Below are 21,597 nucleotides of genomic sequence, written 5' to 3' on the forward strand. Positions count from 1 at the left end.
ACTAGCACAGTGATTTTCAAACTTTATTTTAGGAGTAAACCTTCCTCCTAATGAATTCTTATGTGGAAGCCCCCTTAGTCAATTGGTGAATCAGCTGCTCTGTTTGAAGCAGAGATGGCGAGCTTGGATCCCTACCTCCTGTCCCTGCCCGTGAACCTCAGGTACACCCTCCCAGCCCTTGGGACAGTCCTGAAAACTTTGTTTTGTCTTGTGGTCCCTTGAGTCTGGTTTGAAAACCATTGACTTCTTCGTACTTTTCCTTCCATAGTAATCATTCCCCAAATCCAGCTGATCTGACCTCATATCTGTTGCTTTCTCCTCTTTCTATGGCCTCCACTCTAGTCCAGGTCACCCCCAGTTCTACCTTGGCTTTTGTCGTTTAAGTGGGTTTTCTCATCTGCTCTCCCCCACACCACTTTCACCTTCCACTCTCACCCAGACAACTTTTTTTATTCACAAACGTGATTATAGGCCTCTATCCCCAACCTCCAATATAAACAAAGTGACTTTTCATCGTGTTTTGGGTTAGGATCAAATTGCTTCTCCACCTTTAACTATGGCCTGTGCTGCACCTCGAGGTGTAGAGCTACATATGCTTTTTAATTCCTGAGCTGACTAATATAATTTCAGCTTCAGACTTTTGTTCTGGGGCTCCTTCTGCCTAATCCCCCTCCATTCCCCTGCCCAGAGTTAAGTTAAGTTCTCCTCCATCATTCAGAAGTACCCCAAGACACAGCTCTAACATTCCTGAGCTAGGAAGTGCTGCCAAAACCCCCTCTCACAGGACTCTGTTTCTCTTTCTCAGCAGTCACCTCAATTCTAATTAAGTAATTACTGATGTAATTAGTTGTTTCTGTCTGCCCTGCTTTAAAAGGTATACTCTGTAAGGGTTGGAATAGAGCTTGCAAGGTTCTGTCATCAGCCCATGGTACAGTGCCTTTTACACACATAGTAGGTCTTCAATAAATATTCAATGCTTTTATACTGTCTAGTTTTTGCACAAATCTTATGTCTAGTGGTCAGCCTAGGTGAGACTGCTGAGGCACCGTTGTGTGTTAGCTCTGTTTCTAGGAGCTGGAATTGCCTCATGTAGCATGAGGTAATTTAATGGTCCAGTTTTAGAGGCACATTGTCTTAAATGGGTTACCTAGTATAGTGCAGTTTAAAGAGCCCCTGAGCCTTGCTTTAATTAGAAACTTGATCAGTTATTCTAAATGAACAAAGAACTGAAAAATCCACTTAACGAGTAGGGAAATGTGTGGCTTCGATGAGGTTTGGAGGTGGGTTTTGTGTCCTGCTAGGGGGACTTCTGCTAATTTAGTAATCGGAGGGGACAAATGCAGAACTTCCGTAGTAGCATCCCTGATTTAGATTTAGAAGTGTGTACCCTGGGGAAATACCTGAAACTGTAGGAAGCTGATCCCCAACCTGCACCCAGACTCACACCGTGCACTCGTTCTGCAGAGCCACCTCCTGAGTGTGTATCTGGCTGACTGCCCAGCCTCCCTGCACAGGTGGGGGACCAAACTCAAATCCCACAGCACATCAGTGATGTTCTTCCCTGACCACCGCTCTCTGGCCAGATTGTCCATTCTGTTTTCGGCTTTCAGTTAGTTTGCACAAGTGTAATAACCTGCCATTTGGGTTATTTATACATCTTTCAAACTTCCAGAACACTGCAGCTATCCAAGACTGCTTTTGCTTTTAGAAACTAGACACACCCGAACTTGGAGAAGTACAGAGCAGAGACTCTTTTGCAACCTCTTGGGTTGGGTCCTTAGCGTCGGGGAGATTGGGACAAGATTTGTCTTCGTGTACTTGCCAAATGGCACTGGGGCTCCCCAAGATGGTAATGAGTTGTCTTTCCTCAAACTTATGCATCTGCTGATACATTTTTTTCTTTTTTTTTTACCACCAAGCAATACGGAATGTTTATTTTTAATGTGATTTCTGTACATCTGCTGTGCCTAGAAGACGATGGCTGGGGCTTATTTTGCAAAGACAAGGAGCCCCAAGTGAAAAGAGAAGTTATTACAGAATTTGTTATTATCAAGCAGATTCATTTTCTTCTGAGTCTAAGATGAAGAAGTTAAGGTTCTTACCAGGAAAATCAACCACTATCCTGTTTTAAAAAATCTCAGATTAAAGAAAAGATGAATATTCTCATAAACTGAAAATTTGTTTGAAGTATTGTCATTTAACTGGAGGCAGCTCTGGGACTGGGTAAAGGACTTCAAGAGTGATACTTTTGGTTCAAATAGTTAAATTTGAATCTTGGGTTAAATTTCAGGGTACTAAGGAGACAGGAACTCTGATCACTTTGAAAAAATTCTCTTTATTTTCAGTTACTGGTACAGTGGCAAATTTCGAAGGAATTTACCCTATTTGGTAGCTGGTAGTTGAGGCAGCCATTATTTTCTTGGCACATAACCTTTTTCCATTTTGTAGAATACAGTGAAAACTTCCTTGTTGGAACCTCTCCATCTTCATTAATGCAGAAAAGCTCTCTTTTAATATTCATTCTTACCTCCTCCCCGCCTCCATGCTGAGAAAGACCTCAGGATTTAGTACCACAAATATAATTTCCCTTTCTCCAAGTTTTCCTTCTGGAAGCTAGTATAAAATTCTGTCTAGCTGGATGAAGTTTCTGTTCTATAAATTACATTTAAACGTTTGTTGAGTCCTTGCTGAGACCAGCTTTGTGCTTGGGCGCCTAGGTGGCTGTAGGTCCATGCTGTATTCACCATGGGCCTCAAAGGCTGAACAAATAGGCTGTGCATCTGAAAGCATCAACTCTGTTGTTTAAAGCACATTAAGATTGCCAAGGACCTACCTCTGTTTTGCAAAAAACCCAAAACAAACAGAAAAAAACCGGGGGGTGGGGGGGGTGCCAAAAAATGTATATACACAACTTGTATTCATCTTTTGCTTTCGGTATATATTGGGTATTACAATTGTAATAGTTTTTTTCCTTTCTTAACAATGTGTATACATTTTTGGGGCACCCTCTTTATAGCTTTGCAAAGATGAAACATTTGAAAAAACCATGCCATGTTTATCAGTTAACACCAACCGGGTAGTCTGGTGCTATGGAAGCAGCTGCTTGAATATATGCCATCCTACTTCTCAGTTGCTTTGTCCTGGTATCAAGAAGTGGTAACTTAACATTTGGGTCATGGAAAGAAAGACAGCTATTCAGCAAGTTAGTTTCTTCTTGCAATCCGATGTTTGACTTCTAGATAGCATTTTTAATATGAGCTATAGAGTGCATCCGTATTGATATTTTCAGTTGATTTGTATAATCAATTGAGAGGTATTGTCAGCTTTTACAGATGGAAGAAAAAGAAGCTGAGGCAAAGGTCAGGCAAGGAAACCAAAGCTTCACTGCTAGTAGGTCAGGCCCTGGGAGGGAATCGGAGTCTTTGTTTCTCTCTTTCTATTCTTTTGCAGCCTAGTCTTAGGAAGATACAGTACTGGTCAGATCTCTACTAGGAAGGATGATGGTGGTGGTAGAGTGTTCCATCTTTTCTTCTCTGCTGTTCTTACATAACGTCTTTGTTTTTGTTCCTTCCCCATTCCCTTTTATTTCTTTCAGCTTGGATTCCTTAGCACCACCTCTGCTCAGCCAGAACAGAAGGCCCCAAATATCATCGGCAAATATCACCACGTTGACCGTGCCACCGGCCAGGTGCTAACCTGTGACAAGTGTCCGGCAGGAACCTATGTGTCTGAGCACTGTACCAACACAAGCCTGCGTGTCTGCAGCAGGTGTCCGGTGGGGACTTTTACCAGGCATGAGAATGGCATAGAGAAATGCCATGACTGTAGTCAGCCATGCCCACGACTAATGGTTGAGAAATTACCTTGTGCTGCCTTGACTGACCGAGAATGCACTTGCCCACGTGGCATGTTCCAGTCTAATGGTACCTGTGTCCCCCACACGGTGTGTCCTGTGGGTTGGGGTGTGCGGAAGAAAGGGTCGGAGAACGAGGACGTGCGGTGTAAGCAGTGTGCTCGGGGGACCTTCTCTGATGTGCCTTCTAGTGTGATGAAATGCAAAGCATACACAGACTGTCTGAGTCAGAACCTGGTGGTCATCAAGCCAGGGACCAAGGAAGCGGACAACGTCTGTGGCCCACTCCCGTCCTTCTCCAGCACAACCCCATCTTCCTCTGGCACAACCATCTTTTCACGCCCCGAGCACATGGAATCTCATGAAGTCCCTTCCTCAACTTATGTTCCCAAAGGTAACTTAAGCTCGTGAGTTATTTATTTGAGGAAGGCTTTGAGCCCAGTGAAGATACCAACAGTGAGTTTGTACCAAGGATGTTTTCTCCATTTTGTTTAAGTCACCCCTTTATGAAAGGGCCTGTATTTCGTAGCGAATTGAATCTGGCTTCTTTGGACGTTTTAGAAATATTTAGACTCAGAAGTTTTTCAGTTAGGGGCATCAGATATCTAAAAACTAGGTTACATCAAGCTAGAAAATAAGAACAGAGTGAAACAAGGACAGTGTGTGGCCTTACATAAGTCACTGAACTTCTTCTGGCCTTGGTTTTAAACCTGTCCAATAAATGAATGATTTAGATGTTTAAGGTCCCTTCCAGATTAAAAGTTGTGCGATGTGGAGTTGATCCTGTGTAGAAAGCCAGAAGGTCAGAAGGAGGAAGAAGGAGAGCAAATACCATGATGTCTGGAAGGGAGGGATGAATGAATATTGGACCCAAGGTCGGGCAAAGAAGGAGAAAGAAAGTTAGAAGCTTCAGGACAGGCAAATTCGTATCACATTGAAGGTAACTAGCATTCACATCTGGAAAATAATCATTTTATTTCTTTCAAATGATTTTAACTTGATGCCCTTCATCAGGTATCTCAATTTTCCTCAGAATTCATATTGAACCTCAGGCAGAATATAAGATTTAGTATTTATTTTCAAGTCCTTTTTTGTTTGAATTTAATTTTCATGAGATGACAGCCAACTTGAGTTGTGCTTTTTAGCGTAATTTCAAATGTGATCATATTTGACCATAATAATCCTATAACGAGGGCCTTCTTACAATCGCCCTTTTGAAATGAGGAAATAGGCTTAGAGAGCTCAAATGACCTGACCAGGTTTTCTCTGGGGTAGGGCTGATACAGGTGGGGCCCTATCTCTTGGGACTCAAAATCTCTGGCTCTCACACTTGTTAATGAAGACAACTTGTGGAAGAAAGAAATCCATTCTGAAAGGATTTCAGAAAGAAATCCTCTCTGAAAGAAATCCACTAAACTGCCAGCCCAAATCTTAATCTATCTATTAATTGAGGATCCTAAGAAAGTTCTGTCCTGTCTTATTTTATTCACTCACCTATCTCACTAAACCGTTCATTGGTCAACCTTGAATTTGAGTTTGAGCTCTTTTCTTTATCTTAGTCATATTCTCAATTTTACCATTGCATCATGAAATAGTCAAAAGGTGGAAATGGAGGAATAAAGGAATTAATGGACAAAGGAATTAAATGTAAACTAGTTCTCTGAATAGTCAGAACAGTTAAGAGTTGGCTAAAGCTCTGAACATACATGTGTTTGCTCCATGTGTGAAGCACTGCTGTGGAGTTCAGATGCTGGATCCCTGAGAATGCTCTTGGTTTTGGCACAAGGAAGTCAATGAGGTTAGTTGCTAAGCTTAGTTTTCTTGTGTTTTTTTTTTTTTTGAAGTGTGTTTTTCCAGGACCCGTCAGCTCCAAGTCAAGTAATTGTCTTCAATCTAGTTGTGGAAGGTGCAGCTCACACTGACCCATGCGGGGATCGAACCAGCAACCCTGGTGTTACGAGCATCACGCTCTAACCAACCGGCCACCCCTAAGCTTAGTTTTTACCTTCCACATACAGGTGTTTTTCAGGTCTTCATGAAAGTGTGCAATATAATTTATTCTTAAGCTCCAAAGGTCATCTCTTCTTTAATTATCTGGCCTGGTTTGGAGATGACCAGGAAGAGGAGGGAATATGTAGATCCCCAAATATAGAAAAGCTCTTCCCCCCTCCTTACTCTTGTTTTCTAGGCATGAACTCAACAGAATCCAACTCTTCTGCCTCTGTTAGACCAAAGGTACCAAGTGGCATCCAGGAAGGGACAGTCCCTGACAACACAAGCTCAGCAAGGTGGGAGGAAGGTGTGAACAAGACCCTCCCAAACCTCCAGGTAGTCAACCACCAGCAAGGCTCCCACCACAGACACATCCTGAAGCTGCTGCCATCCATGGAGGCCACAGGGGGCGAGAAGACCAGCACGCCCATCAAAGGCATCAAGAGGGGCCATCTCAGACAGAACCTACACAAGCATTTTGACATCAACGAGCATCTGCCCTGGATGATTGTGCTTTTCCTGCTGCTGGTGCTCGTTGTGATAGTGGTGTGCAGTATCCGGAAAAGCTCAAGGACTCTAAAAAAGGGGCCCCGGCAGGATCCTAGCGCCATTGTGGAAAAGGCAGGGCTGAAGAAATCCGTTACCCCAACCCAGCACCGGGAGAAGTGGGTCTACTACTGCAATGGCCATGGTAAGCTTTCTTTTCTCCTTGCTTACAGAACCCCTGCCTCTCCTTCCCTACTCCCTGTTGTCTGAAGGAGTGGGAAATGCAAAGTTCCTTGAATCTCTTTTGTGTACCAAGTGCTATTTGATCTGGCTGTGTCATGAAAAACGAAGTGGTCAGCATTTGATGTACTACATTCAGAGAGAATAACCACTCTGCCCTTTTCTCCCCTGGCACATTTAAAGGAGAATGTTTCAGAATGAGACCTGAGAGGGACCTTTAGGGACTTGGTTCAACCTTGTCATTTAATAAGCGAGGAGATCAAGTTCAGAGGTTTGGCTGCATCATGGACCCAGGCTAGTTGTTTGTTCAGGACAGATGGGACTGACTCCATGTCTCCTGACTGATGGGGCCCTCACTTTTACATTACGAGGCCACTGAAAAACAGAGGGGGGGAAGAACAACTTGTCTTCAGCTTGCTGTTTTGCACCTAAACCTTGTTTTAGATTCCTATCACGTTTTGCGTATGCACCTTTCTTTCCCCTCCTTATATTTTTAGGATCCAATTTCTATCAGAATAGGAAAGTCCTTTAGACACCCAAAGCTTAATATGTTGGTGATCATTTGAGGCTGGGCCCTACATGTTCAACATATAGGAGTCAGTGTGTGTTGATGCAACTGGAATATTTGTTTTTCCTCTCTTGAAGGCAAAAAATAGTTTACGGAAGTTGTCCCAGCAGCTGTTTCATCTGAAGACGGCAGTTTTTAGACTGTGGCAGTAACTTCCCTTTCATTAAATCCTGAATGAGATTTCACCCTGAAGTTTTGATAATTCTGTTCAAGTGCCTTCTTTCCCCTTAAAGATAAAGGTGTTAGGTTAGCTTTCTAAAGAAGTAGTTTGGCCTTTTGTATTGAGTCTTAAAAATGTTTACACTCTTTGGCCCAGCAATTCTATTTTTGTGAGTCTATTACAAAAAGGTATAAACCAGAACTACTAAAAAATAAATTAAAGATTGAAGCACAAAGATCTTAAACTTTTAACTCAGCATTATGTATAATAAAGTTGGAAACAATCAAAGGGATAGCTTTGAGGAAATGACTAAGTAAGTTATGGCCTATCTGTAATACTGTAATATGGACTATTTTGTTGACACTGAAGACTTTTTTTTTGTTGTTTTTTTTTTGACTGATGACATAGGAAAATGTTTAAACTATGTTAAAGAAAAAAAGAACACAGACTATACACTTTATATACTGTAATCCCAGTTCTCTTAAAACTTTGGAAGAAAGACTGGAAGAAAATATGCCAAAATAACAATGATGTTTCTTCAGGTTTGGTGGGATTTATGTGTGGGGTATTTTTGTTTTGGTTTTTGTGTGTTTTTTTTTGTTTGTTTGTTTTTAGTTTTCTTTCCTTTCCCCAATTTTCTGAAATAAGTACATGCTACTTTTATAATCAGAAATTTAGAGAAAGCGAAGAAACAACAGCAGCTCATTTTGGTTCCCTTTGCTAATTTGTGTGAGTGATCAAACCAAGTGGAAATCAGACTGAGGTGAACATCCTATGAGGCTAGAGCCTGCCAGGCTTAAATTAGACTACCCCTTGCTGGCAACCCAGCTAGGGAAAAAAGGCTTCAATTCTCCCCTCCTTTTTAAGAAAACAATTTTTTTACTTGGACATAATTTCAAACTTATGGAAAAATTCCAAGAATACTATAAATACTTATATACCTGTGCCCAGACTGACCTGTTGTTAACATTTTGCCCTTTTTCTTTTTCCCTTTATGCTTTCTTATGTGCTTATGTTAAAAACAGATTTTATAAATTATAAAATATGTATAATATAGAATAGTTTATATAATATTATATAATGTAACATTATATAATATATACTATATATTGTGTGTATATATATGTACATATAATATCCATAAAATACTTTTTTCTGAACCATTTCCTGGCCCTGTATGCCTAGATATTTCAGTGTGTATTTACTAACAATAAAGATATTCTCTTTTAAAAAACGTAGTATAGTTTCAGACCTCAATAAATTTAGCATGGATACAATATTTTAATTTAGTGTCTGTATTCCAGTGGTCTCAATTGACCCCGTAAGGGCCTTCATAGATAGTGTACTTTTTTCCTCTGGTAGAGGATGTGGTCTAGGATTCGGTATTTCATTAAATTGCCCTTTAAGTGGCTAGTCAGAACACTTGTTCTGATATATTTAATTAGTAGAAAATTAGTAGAGAACATCCTGCTAGATTAGGTAAATATTTGAAACTCTCCTCTCGTTATTCACGTTATCAAAGAAGTGACTCCATTCTGTTAGCAGTTCCATTTACGGATTAGATTATAGTCAGCTATATTTCTAAACTTTCTTTTGCAGTGTAGTTTTCAGAATTCTTGAGAACAGTGGCCTTAGACATTCTTCTGATCATGGTAACATTTTAAACTCCTATGGTTGTATTCTTAAAATAATGTCTAATTTTGTAAAAACAATGCAAGGGCCAAATCAAGCAAAGCCTGACCATACTTTCTGTGAAAGCAGTACTTCAGCAATATGCTTTTCCAACTAAATGACAATACAGTGGTTCCCTCTTATTCATTTCAGTTACTGCGGTCAATCGTGGTCTGAAAATATTAAATAGAACATTCCAGAAGTAAACAATTCAGAAGTTCTAAGTTGCTCACCATTCTGAGTTGCATGATTAAATCTCACACTGTTTTGCTCCATCTGGCCTGGGACGTGACTCATCCCTTTGTCCACCACCTCTATGCTTATAGACGCTACCTGGTCTTTAGTCACTTGGTAGTTGCCTTGGCCATCAGATCACTGTCCTGTTATCGCAGTGCTTGTGTTCAAGTCACCCTTATTTTACTTAATAATGGCCCCGAAGTGCAAGAGTAGTAATGCTGGCAATTCGGATGTGCCAAAGATAAGTGCTTGCTTTAAGTGAAAAGGTGAAAGTTCTCAACTTGATAAGGAAAGAAAAAAAATCATATGCTGAGGTTCCTAACACCTACAGCAAGACCAAATCTTCTATCCATGAAATGGTGAAGAAGGGAAAAGAAATTTGTGCTAATTTGCTGAGAGAGAGAGAGACCACTTTCATATAACTTTTATTACAGTATATTATCATAATTGTTCTATTTTATTATTGTTGGTAATATCTTGTGCCTAACTGATAAATTAAACTTTATCATAAGTATGTGTGCATAGGAGAAAACACAGTAATTATACATAGGATTCATTACCATCTGCAATTTCAAGCATCCAATGGGAGGTCTTGGAATGCAACCCCTGAGGAGAAGGGGACTACTGTAGTTTCTGGTATAACCAGCTTTTCCAATGGTTTAACCTTTCCCCCAGGGTTTTACTTTGAGATGTTTATATTTGTGGTATTTTTCTAAAGAAGATCTATCTATACTTTCCAAATTGCTGTTCTCAAAGGCTCAACCAAGTAAAATCCCATTACAGAGCAAGGTTCTGTTTAAAAACCAGGTGCTCAGAGAGTCCTCTGGACACAATATCTTGTTGATCTGATTGCAGTGAGGTCTGGGCAGCAGATAATCCTGTATAATAAGATCTTTTCGGGCCCTTGTCCATTTGACACTTAATTGATCATGAGGAGGAGGGTGGGGATAAAATCGCTTAGCGCTCTGTGTTCTCCATATGAGGTCACGTGAGACTTCACTTATGCCTGCCCACCTTAAGCAGACATGCCGTACTCTTGAGAGCCATGTAGAGACCCTCAGCACTCTGAAGCTAGACCTCTGGTTCCCATCTTTCTCGCCAACAAGAACCTTTTTATTTGGCTCCCTTCACCCCTCTCTGCCTACTATGGATTTGGGATTTTTAAAGTTGAACTCCATAAAACTGCAATCCTACTTTCATGGAATTCTAGTGTTGGAAACACAAGATGGGTCCTTATGTGGCTAGGAGGATGGAAGACTGAGGGTGCTATGGTATTTTGAATGCTTCCTTCTTTTCTGAAGTCAATTTTATGTTTGGTAGATTGGGACTGAAGTATGGTTTCTTGCAATGTGTCTATGTCAGTAACAGGCATTGGAAGTCCCTTCAAAATTTTTACACACACAAATCTTTTTAAGAGCTTATTACTGGACCCAAATATCATAAAGATGTAAGTCTATTGTTAATGTTCAGTTTATGTTTTTGTCATTTAAATAAAACTATTTTTTTGTAGTATACGCCCAACATTAAGGGGTAAGTGGGGGGTCCAAAATGTTCCATTTAATTTGAAATTAAGATTAATGCAGGTTTGCATTAATTGGCAGGTTACATGGAAAATAATATATTTTGTCTGATCTGTTTTGTCACATAAGGCACAAAAGTAAAGATAGTGAAACTTAGTCCACACACAACTGGCTGTACGTTGCACTGAGAAAGTCTCAAGTTATCTCTAAACAGTCAGTTCAGTCACTTCCTTATAACTATGGAAGATACAGAACTGTAGTCCAGTCCCAGTTTGAGAATGGGGATGGCTGAGAATAGAACCAACTGCTGTTCTGTCATTGCTTTTTCTAAAATGGGTCATTCCGATTGACCTTTCCTTCCTTTCTCCCTCTCCTCCCCTCTTCCTTACCGACTTCTCTCTCTTCTCCCCACCCACCTCTCCTTTATTCACCCTTGTCTCTAACTATTTGCAAAAACTATAAAGTTGGGTCCCCAGCCACCTGTTGCCCTAGGGGTCTGAGGAGAAGTTTGAAAAGCAGGTAAGGAGTGGAAATTGCCCTGAAACTACTTGTGGAGGAGGTTCTGCAAGGTGATAAAGGGAGTAAGATGTGGGCAGTGTATGTCTCTTCAATCATATTTCCTTTTTCTTTCAGACATAAGACTATCAAGGAAAAAAAGGGTGAGACACAAAGGAATTGGATTTATCTTGTTTAAACTGGCTTAGTTCCTAATTAGCGCATTCTTAGTCCTGTACCTTAGGGAGAAGGTAAGCATTTGATCCGGATAGCAATCCATTCTGGTTACTTAAAGTACATGATATATAAAGACAGCGTCTCCTTTAAATTGACTGCAAAAGGGATTGTGAAAGAGCTGGAGCACTGTTTTTTCAAGCAGACTGTTGTGTACCTGCAGCAGCAAAAGGGCAAAGGTCTTACCCTTTCTATAGAACTAGATTCTAAGATTTGATTTCTTAATTCCTGTAGCTCTTACTGTCTTTCACCATTTCATAGTTTCTGTGCACGTGGGTTGTCTCTCCCACTTGCCTGGAAGTTCTTGGAGAGGAGACACTGGGTCTTATTGTGTGTCTCTTATGCCTGGCCAATAGCACAGGGCTCAAGGAGGGGTGGTCCAGAGCTGAGCTGGCTTACGTGGTCGTCACATGAAGTAGTACATTTAAAACTAAAATTAACTAAAGTTACAAATCCGGTTCTTCAGTTGCACCAGCCACAGCTTCAGTGCTCAATAGCCACGTGTTGCTTGGAGGTACCATATTGGACAGGACAGACATAGAACATTTCCATCAAACAATGGGCATTGCATAGCACTGGGTAGATGACCGTGACTTACCCACTTATCCTTTTCCAGGTCAGATTGTTTTCAAGTCATTGAACTATGGGATTTGTTCCTTTTAATTTGCAATAACATGTAGTGTTAGGGATTTAAACAGAGATTTTAAGGTGGGGTCTTTAAACTGAATTGCTTGCTATATACTAAAGAAGAATTATTGTTTCAGGCTAAAGAGGGTTTTCATGACAGCAGTGCTTTGAAATATGCAAAAACTGGCTACAAGGAGATTGCTGATATCCCTCCATCTGATTTGCTTCTTTAAAGTGGAACACTTTGGCCCTGAACACTGGAAAGTAGGGTGATGGGAAGAGAGAAACCCGCTAATTCTCAGGCCAAGGCACCTTTGTATATGCTTAGCACCTGTGTTTAACCAGAATGGAAATGGATTTGCCTTGCGGGTTGCCTTAATCAGAGAAGCTTGTGGGAGTCATGTGATTGGGTCAAAGGTGGGAGGGAGGGAAAGAAGGAGGCGGTGGAAGAAAGAATTTTGGGGAGAAAAGCAGCGTCATAGATTAGAATTTACATCCATAAAACTGTGTCCTAAAATTCTAGATATTCCATTTCCTCATTATTTCAGTGAAGAACTTTTACTTCTCTGGGCCTCTGTTTATAAGGTTAGAAAAAAATATTACAAAATGTAGTTAAGAGCAAAGATGCGAAGGCCTGGTTTCATTTACTGGCGGTGTGATCGAGGGCAAGTTAACTAACCAATCTGTGCCTCATTCGCCTTATGTATAAAAGGGGAATACTAATAGCACGTAGTTTGTTGTGAGAACTAGATGAGTAACCGTGCCCAGTGCTGAGTACATTGCTGGCCACGTGACCGGTGGTCCATAGCTGCTAGCAGTGATGAGGATGACGATGACTTTGGTAGAGAGGATACATCATCAGTCATGTCCTCCAGTGTCACCATCACCGCCATTCTCTCTGCTCATCGCTGGGTTTGTTTCCTGATTCAGTCACAGAAATACTATTAACAAGGCAAAAATATTCTCCTTTAAAATACAGGCAACTATACCTACATAGTGTCAAAACTGCCATCTTAAAAGAGCATATTAGGGCAGATATGGGTCTGCCTCCATAGCTGATGATGAATTATTAGCTTAATTAATCTCCTTTTGTAGGCAGTGCCCTCTCAAATGGGCAGAAAGCCTCCGAAAATCAAACAAGTCTTTATTGGCTTTATATATGGATACGGACTTATCCTCTCCCAAATAATAGTTTCTCTAAACTCTCTGTACCGGGGGTCAGCCAACTAGGAAATACTGGGCTTTGAGGGTTGTACAGTCTGTATTACAACTATTCAACTCTGCTTTTGTAGTAGGAAAACAGCCGTAAATTACACGTAAAGATGGGCATGGCTGTGTTCCAATAAAACTTTATTTGCTGAAATAGGTGGCTTGTCCTGTGGGTCACAGTTTACCAGTCCTTGAGCTATATCATAGATTTGTCATCTTTTAGTAGCTTCTTTCTTGCCTCCTGGTGACTTGCACAACTTAGATAAGCAGTCTGGTTTTTCTTAGAGACTTGAATTCTAGCAACTGTTGCTAACCTTACTTTTAGTGTAGTAACTGTTTCCCAGTCTGCTGAAGGGATAAGTAACAAAGCAGGATCTTCAGATATATGTGGGACATAGGAAGAGCTGACAGTTATTCTTGTATTTTCCCTTAAATGATTGCACAGCTCCTCCGTCTTGTCATAGATATCCGCTTTTACCAGGAGAGCTCAATTTTTACCTTGTAGTTGTACCTGCCACGAACTTGCTACAACTTGTCTCTTAGCCTGGAGCCACCGAGAAGGAGAGGGTAGCTTGGGTACCAGTCTCTCCTCTTATCTTTCATCTGTTTGCTCAAGCAACTGATAAAGTTTGAATGGAGAGAGGGGTCACCAGTCGTAGACAGATACATCTAACTTTAGACTCCAGCTCCACCACCCCTGCTTTCCTTATATAGAAACTGAGAGGATTAATTGAGTTACATCAAACATCTTAGTTCAGTACCCATACACAGAGTGCTACTTGAGGACAGTTGGGAGGAAGGAAGGGACGCAAGATCTGCTACACAGGATAAGGATATCTGAAATTCAGTCCTTTGAAGAAGAATGAGATGATTGACTGGAGGCATGGGCTCAGGCCTCAAAGGTTAGATTGCAGTACAAAGGGGAAGCTGCAGGCAGCAGAAATAACATTGGGTGAGAAATATTGAAGTCCAGACCTGGTTCTGCTACTAAAAGGCTGGATGAGCCTGGGCATAGCACTTTCTCTCTTTGAATCTCAGCTTGGTTTATAAAATGAGGAGACTTGAACCCATCACAGGGAGGTCACCAGAGTTTGATCAATGTGACTATTTTGCCATAACAATTTGAGTATACCTGCTGTCACACTGATGTCTGTCAAGGAAACACTGCGCTGATTGGTCTGCCGTGTGCTGTAGAGTGGAGTCCAGTGTGCTGCTAGTCAGAGATAAGAGGTCAGGCTTCATTCCAAACTTATATGGGCTGTGTGCTCACTGCAACACGTAAGAGCTTTCCCTCATGCTTATAACAAAGTCAGGGCAGCAAAATATGTCCACTTCAATCAGGACACATGGTTGGGGAGGACCAAGAGAAGGTGCAATAATTCTGCATGCTTTTAGGGAGAACGTGAGACATTTTTATAGTGTAGTAGAGATGGAGCAGTTATTACAGAACTAAGGTGCTGAATGTTTCAGTTCCTTCAAGTGCGTCACCTTGTTTGCAAAGGAGTTGCAAATGGCTCTCATCCATTTCTGAAGTCTTATGCTGAGGGAGACCTTGGTCTCCTCAGGTGGGCCAGGGAACCCCAACTACAAGCAAAACTCCTGAGAACCGTTTGCTTTGGTCACAAGGTGGGGCATACCTAATAAGTGTTTCCTGTGCTTTGGACAAGTTGCTCAGCTTTTGTTCTGGCTGACAAGTGGCCAGCAGCTCACATCTTAGAGCAGCTTGTGGGATACACGTATGCTGGGAGTACACTCCTTCCCTTCTAGCTAAGTATTAATAAATAGGGTTAGGCTTTCACTACACTGAAACCCTCTTTAACTTTCATAAATTCTTCTCTTCGCTCATCAGTGTGAACACTGCTCTTCCCAGAAAAGGATTTCTTAAATTACATATTTGCCACAGATCCATGCTTTTGTACTTCCTTGGGACTCTCTGCTTAAACTTTTAGAAGATAATCCTTGAGGATGGGGAAAATGTCACTCACATAAGGTTGACAGTTTGGGGTAATAGAAACCATTAACTTCACTTCCAGAAAGGCAATGCCCAAGTCGCCTGCAGGGGGACAGGCCACGGGCCCTGCCAGGTACTACAGCGGTCCAGGCAAAGCTCTTGTCCACAGGTTTTGTCTTTCGCTATACAACCATGAATTTCTTCAGGGAAAAATGGTCTGACAGACATTAGATTCGAGAAGAATCATTCTCTTGTCTTAGTTCCATATTTCTCTCCATTCTGCTTTTTGCTGTTTGATCTGCTGTTTGAGACTTGTTGTCTAGATGTTAAATTATTTTCCTGAGGAGAAACCCAAAGGTCAATCTGCCTAATTCTGAATTAGCTGTGCTTTGGCTGAAGAAGGGGAGTAGAGTATATGAGGCAGGCATGTCCCGTGTACACTGTGCTATTCTCCTCTGAAATTACGGGGGCTGTTTGTCACCAGGTTCACCTGCAAGGGATCCCAAGGTAAAGGAAAGATTAGGACATTTAAAAAATGACTTGTAATTAAACTGCTTAACTTGTGTTATTGTACAGTAGTTATATGTATTTGAACACGGAGTTGAAGACACTAAGTCTTAGAACCAGGGCTTCCTATTACTAGACTTTAGTAATATAACGTGTTTGTTTTAGCTTTAGTTTGGGAAAACTTCAAATTGGAGAGCATTGAAGATCATGGAAAATGTAGTCTGTGTGTGTGTGTGTGTGTGTGTGTGTATGAGTCAGAGTTAGAAGCGACTCATTTAGTCCAATTCTCTCACTTTGCAGAAACTGAAACTGAGGTCCAGGGAAGAATGGTGACCTTGGGTACAAGGTCATGTTGCCAGTTGGGTTAAAGAGGAGACCAGAATTTGGGTCTCCTGACTCCTGGGATAGTGCCCTTTATAGTTCACATGTTGCCACAAGTGTTGCAGGGTTCTGTTCAGTACAGAGGATATCGTGATTGAAAACAATTACTCGAGTTTCTCGAGAAAATGGAGAGGCTGTTTGCCTGTGAGGATACCGGAGGCTGAGGCCGCAGGAGCGAAAGAACTTAGCCCTTTGTCAGGGACTCAGGAGGTCGATGGAGGAGAGGGGATTGAAGGCATGTTCAGAGGAGGAACGTCTCCTAACTTGAGTCTCCCTAGAGTGTCTTCATGATAAGGGTGATGGTCCCTAGATGATAAGTCAGTCAAAGGGGGTGTAATATGTGTCTACCTGGGCTGAGCATCTTAATTGGATGATTTCAGACTAGGGGAGGTGAAGGAGCTGGTGGCTGGGAGATGAATTCGGAGATGTTGGCTTCAGGTGAAAGAAATTCTTAAAGGTCTTCAAGCTACACAAAGCCATTCCTACACAAAAGCGTTCTCCATTTCTCCTTTCCTTACACCTTCTTAGCCTGTCCCTCCAAGGTTCAAACGCCTTTCTGCTGCTCTTGGTATTCTCTGACTTCATGTCCTTGTCCAGGATAAGTCTATAAAAATATTTCTCTGGGTAATGCTTTATTATCAACACACTAGTTTGGGGAGAGGGAGAGAAATAATAATACTTCATGTTTATTGAATGTTTACTGTGTGCCAGGCACTATTTTCTGGGATTTACCTGTATTTTTTCATTTAATTCTCAGAACAGCTGTATAATGTCAGGATCATGCCCATTTTACATATTAGGAACATAAGCACGGAAAGGTTACGTGACTTGACGAAGGTCACACCTCAAGTCAGTGATGAACCAAGCAGTTGGCTTTGGATCCTGAGCTGGTCACTAGTGTGCCAAACTGATTGTCACTCTGGTCCCTGTCTTTTCAAGAACGGGGGTTGGGTGGGGGTGAGGACAGACAGGACCTAGAGCATCATAAATATGTCACTGTAACATTATTTTCCTTTAATTCTATTTGTCTCCCTTTCAGTGACCCTGTAATGGTGAATGGGGGTTGGTGGGGAGACATATGCAAATGATTTATGTTCAAAGAAGCAACCAAGACTCAGAAAGACAGGGTTAGTAACATTTTACTTAGCCCTGGGAGGGAGCACACTGGAGTGAAAGATGAGGACTGAGGGGTCAGATTGGCCCAGGTTTTGAATATGAGCCCTCGCTATGTAACTGTGCTAAACTCCTGAACCTCATTACAATTTCCTGATCTGTAATGTGGACATAAGTTCTATATCATGGGGTGGTTCAGGAAGATTGAATGAGATCATATGTAACATTGATAAAGCTGCTAGCTCAGCTTCCCTTTCTTTCTCTTCCCCCATGAGAAAGTCAGGGAGTTCAGCTGTATAGGGAGAGAAGCACTGATGGAGAGCTGAGGTCAGGGAAGAGGGACAGTTATATTTGCTTTTCAGCCAAGTAGAAATCCACGAAGGGTCAAATTTAAGGGGTCCTATGGACCAGGAGAAATGTCTGCTGAGAGAACCTCTGTGCTAGGCACTGTGGCCATAACATGTCTTGGAGTCGGAGGGACCAGTACAGAAAGAACTGAATGAGAAAACGACTGTGGCACATGTAGTCTGATTCTCAGCATTCTAGAGGGTGAATGGAAGGGACTTTGCTCACCTGGCCTGCTCCTGGGGTGTGAGGAGCACCTGCTGAGGTGATAGTGCAGCCTGGGGAAAGGGGAGAAAGGAAGCACCCATGCACAGGAGAAAATGGAAACCTCAGTAGGAGACACATGGAGTGGGGCAGCATTGGTTGGGAGAGGGGAGCTGTGCAAAGGGAAGGACCTCGTGGGGCCTGATTTTTGCTCACTTCTATGGTGAAGGCCTTGGATTCAAGTATGTCTGACGTCTCCTTCCATTCTAAAATCCGGTCCTTCAGGGATGCAAAAGCTGAAATGTGAAGTTGAAAACGGCCCACAACCAAACCCTTTCCCATAGCTCAAGCTTGAAACCCAAAAACAAAATGAAAGTGCAGACCAGGTGGCTTGGTGGTTGACCCTTTTATTTGCATAGCTTTGATGTCCCAATCTGTATGTAAAGACCAGACTGCTCTTAGGGGAAACAATGCCACCAAAGAACCAGGACAAAATTGGCTTAGTGCACATATTTAAAAAGTTCAGACACTGTCCTTGAGTCAAGCTGTATTTTAGAACCAGAGTTCCTGGTAATGTATTTTTTATTTCTTTCACACTGTAACTCACTGTTCCCGCAAAACCAAATGTGACATCATCTCACCTTATCTAGCAAACAAACAGAAATGCATCCCCTCTCATCTCTGCTGTCTTTAGGCTTTACTCAATAACAAGCTTGCTCTTGGTTCAGTCCTTTATGAATCCCAGCAACAGGCTTAGGAAAAATGCTTCCTTTCTTCTCGAATCGTGGTTCCTCCTTTAGGATTGTTTAGGTGTGGAAGAACTGGTCTTTACTTGGGGGCTGTGAAGGAAATGCATCTCCCAGATTCACAGCTCTGCAGGCTTTGTCTTCTCCCCAGGGTAAACAGTAAGATGCAGTCCAGTTGTCGGAATGGAGTGTGATTGTGTTTTTTGTATAAATATTCCCCAGAGGTTGCAGTGGTTGGTTAGGTTGACAGATGCTGAGTAACTGGAACCTGTGCCTTGGACATGTTTGAACAATATCAATACAATCTTCAACCAGGTTTCAGGAATGACTTAAGAAAACATTTCAGCTGAAATATTAAAGCCACCATATACAGTGTTCAGGAATGAAGGACAAATGAAATGTGTTAGGAATTCGATAATACGTACTTCTCCACTTCATTTTTTTCTAAAATGAGGTTACGGGATGTTTGCTACTCCCCACACAGGCAAGATCACGAGGTGATCTGAGAAGGCAAAGATGATATAAGCTGTGATTACTGATACATATTTTTAACCTTACAAGAAAGGTTTCTGCTACCATTAAGCCTTCATTGTTTACTTTTCTTTAACAAAGACTTATGTTTACCAAGTGCCATGTCCTGTTTAAGCGTTTTATAAAGATTAACTTAATTTTCTTAACCTATGAGGTAGATGACTATCATTGCCATTTTAGAGAGGGGGAAACTGATGTGCAGAGAATCTTTCCCAAGTGGCAGTGCCAGGTTTTAAACTCGGGCTCCAGTCTGACTCTACACACTGCCCCTTGATTCTTAGAATCTGGATTTATAAAACTCTGGATTTTAATTTTTCCAGGTTAGAAATTTCTGTGGTTTCTGTGGTTGATTTTTTTTTCTTTAACCATGCTCAAGCAAGAAAAATTTATCTCCCTTATTAGCAAAACCCAGCTTGCTTGTTCTGAAATGAAACAACTACAAAATTGTCACCAATAGAATGAGTTTTCCTCTGTAGAAGTTGCTCCGATTTCCCAGTTTTTTCTTGGCTGGCTGGAAATGGAAACATTCTAAAGCCAGATATCCAATGGCTGACGGCTCTGAGGGTTGTTTTAAAAAAGAAGGGCTGTTTCAAAGAAGTCAGGGGTGATGGAGTCCTGCTAATCTAAACTCACATCTGTTGAACTTGGTGGGTTTCTCAGCACCAGGCAGTGGCGGCGGCAGCTGCTGCAACCAAAGAAGCCTTCCTTCCTTTGCCAGAAGCCTCCTTGACTAAAAATTCCAGACAGTCATCCTGTCTGTCAGCCCAAATTTCCTATAGGAAGCAGACTTGAAGTGTAAACACACCGAGAAGCTGGGGCTGAAGGGAGCAGATTATTCCCGTGAAGAGGCTGCTGTATCCCAGCGCTCTGCCCCCAGGGCTACCCCAGCCACAGTGATTTTTCGGTGGAAGGAATAGGTGGGCTCTTTCCACCTCTACCCACCACCCCTCTGCCTTTTCTACCTTTGCTTCCAGCAATGCCTTTTCCTGCAGACAGCACCTTTCCGTTTAACCTCTTAGGATATTTGCGGATTATAAAGCACAAAGAACTGTTGCAGGAGAAAAGCCTCTTATTTGCTATAGTCTAAAAAGCGTTATCTTGTGCAGAGTGGCTAAAGACACAGTGACAGAGACCAATAGCCACTGTGGCCTTTGCCCTGGGGCGTCAGAGGCTGCTGTCCTCCCCAGGCCCACCCACTGATGATTTCTTCCTCTAGGCTTTAGAAAGAAGGTATTTATTTTTTCTAAATGCATATTTTATTCTATAATTTATCTAACCTTTAATTGAATCCACTTGGGATATTGAAAAACAAATTAGCATTTTCACCAAGGAGGACTAAAATGCAAAAAAAAAAAAAAAAATCCTTAAAAATTATTGTCCTCAATCAACCTGGTCAGGTATCATGTAAGCGATTTTGCAGAGGATGAGGAATTTCTAGACTTCTGTTAATCATTCTTCAGTGTCACTAACATTGCAGTGTATGTACAGAATTCCACATATTAGGTGTGTTGATGATATATTGAATTTTAAAAACTAGGTGGGTTCAAGTTTATAAATTAGAAAAATAACGTATTTCATCAAATCTAAGGCACCATTAATCAATGGTGAGACATACCATTCATTATTTTATACACCACGAAGGAAAAAAAAACCCCACCACATTGATTAAAATATGTGCATTCAGATGTCTTAGAATCAGTGAAGTATGGGAAGATTTTAGGCACAATCTTGCCTCTTTTCCATAGAGCTTGACAACATGATTCTAACTGTGTTGTATAGGTCTCAGATGGAATGAAATAAAAGATTACTAGTTTTCCTCACAGCATCAGTGATATCTGTTTCTTCCATCTGGAAAATTGTCTGCTGTTTTGTTTTGATAGTTTGTCATTGGTAAATATTCTGTCTGTTAACTTCATGAGACCTTCACACGGTGGTTTTTAGTAGCTCCCGAGTCGTCAGAGCTTACTTACAGTGATTGTCCATTGAACCTTCTGCTTCCGAAATCACTTTTTGAGTTTAAAATGAAATCAAAACATTTCCTTCAACTTTTACACCTCAGCTAGGAAAGGAGTCGTTTTTAACTCAGGGAAAACCAAGTTCCCAGTGCTGATAAAGTAGTTTCTTGGGTGATGTGTTGGGAGTGATCCCTGTTGATATACCATTGTTTAACCACCCTGTGATATACTGGTTACTGCAAAACACATATACATGTGGGATTGTTGCAGGTCAGATAGACTATTGCCTGGATGGCTTATCTCTGTAGTGGGAAAACCCAGGAGAATGTAGCTTCTTGTGAGCTCTGGTCCCTGACGTGGATATGGTGGACCACCGTCAATGGGAAGAGGACACCCGTAGAAGGAGGAGAGCTTTTTGTACAATAATTGGGTTCCTGTTTCAGAAAGCTTGGGTTTCATCCATTGGTGACCACATGATGGGCCTTCCTTGTCGTTATTATAGAGTGGAGGTATTGTAAGGCCACACGGCAAGGGTGTGATGGCATGTGGCTGCTCAGGTACTCAGTGGCTTG

The 21,597-nt window shown here is 41.6% G+C and overlaps 1 protein-coding gene across 1 annotated transcript in view; it reads left to right on the top strand.

Annotated features, from left to right (window-relative positions):
• Positions 1–21,597, top strand: part of TNFRSF21 (TNF receptor superfamily member 21) — a 67,426-nt gene that overhangs the window by 15,687 nt on the left and 30,142 nt on the right. Inside the window, exons 2-3 of the mRNA XM_081038405.1 lie at positions 3,596–4,247; positions 6,042–6,536. Of these exons, the coding sequence (XP_080894531.1) occupies positions 3,596–4,247; positions 6,042–6,536 (1,147 nt within the window). The remainder of the gene's footprint in view (positions 1–3,595; positions 4,248–6,041; positions 6,537–21,597) is intronic.

The sequence above is a fragment of the Rhinolophus hipposideros genome, assembly GCF_964194185.1.
Source record: "Rhinolophus hipposideros genome assembly, chromosome: 3".
Lineage (NCBI taxonomy): Eukaryota > Metazoa > Chordata > Mammalia > Chiroptera > Rhinolophidae > Rhinolophus > Rhinolophus hipposideros.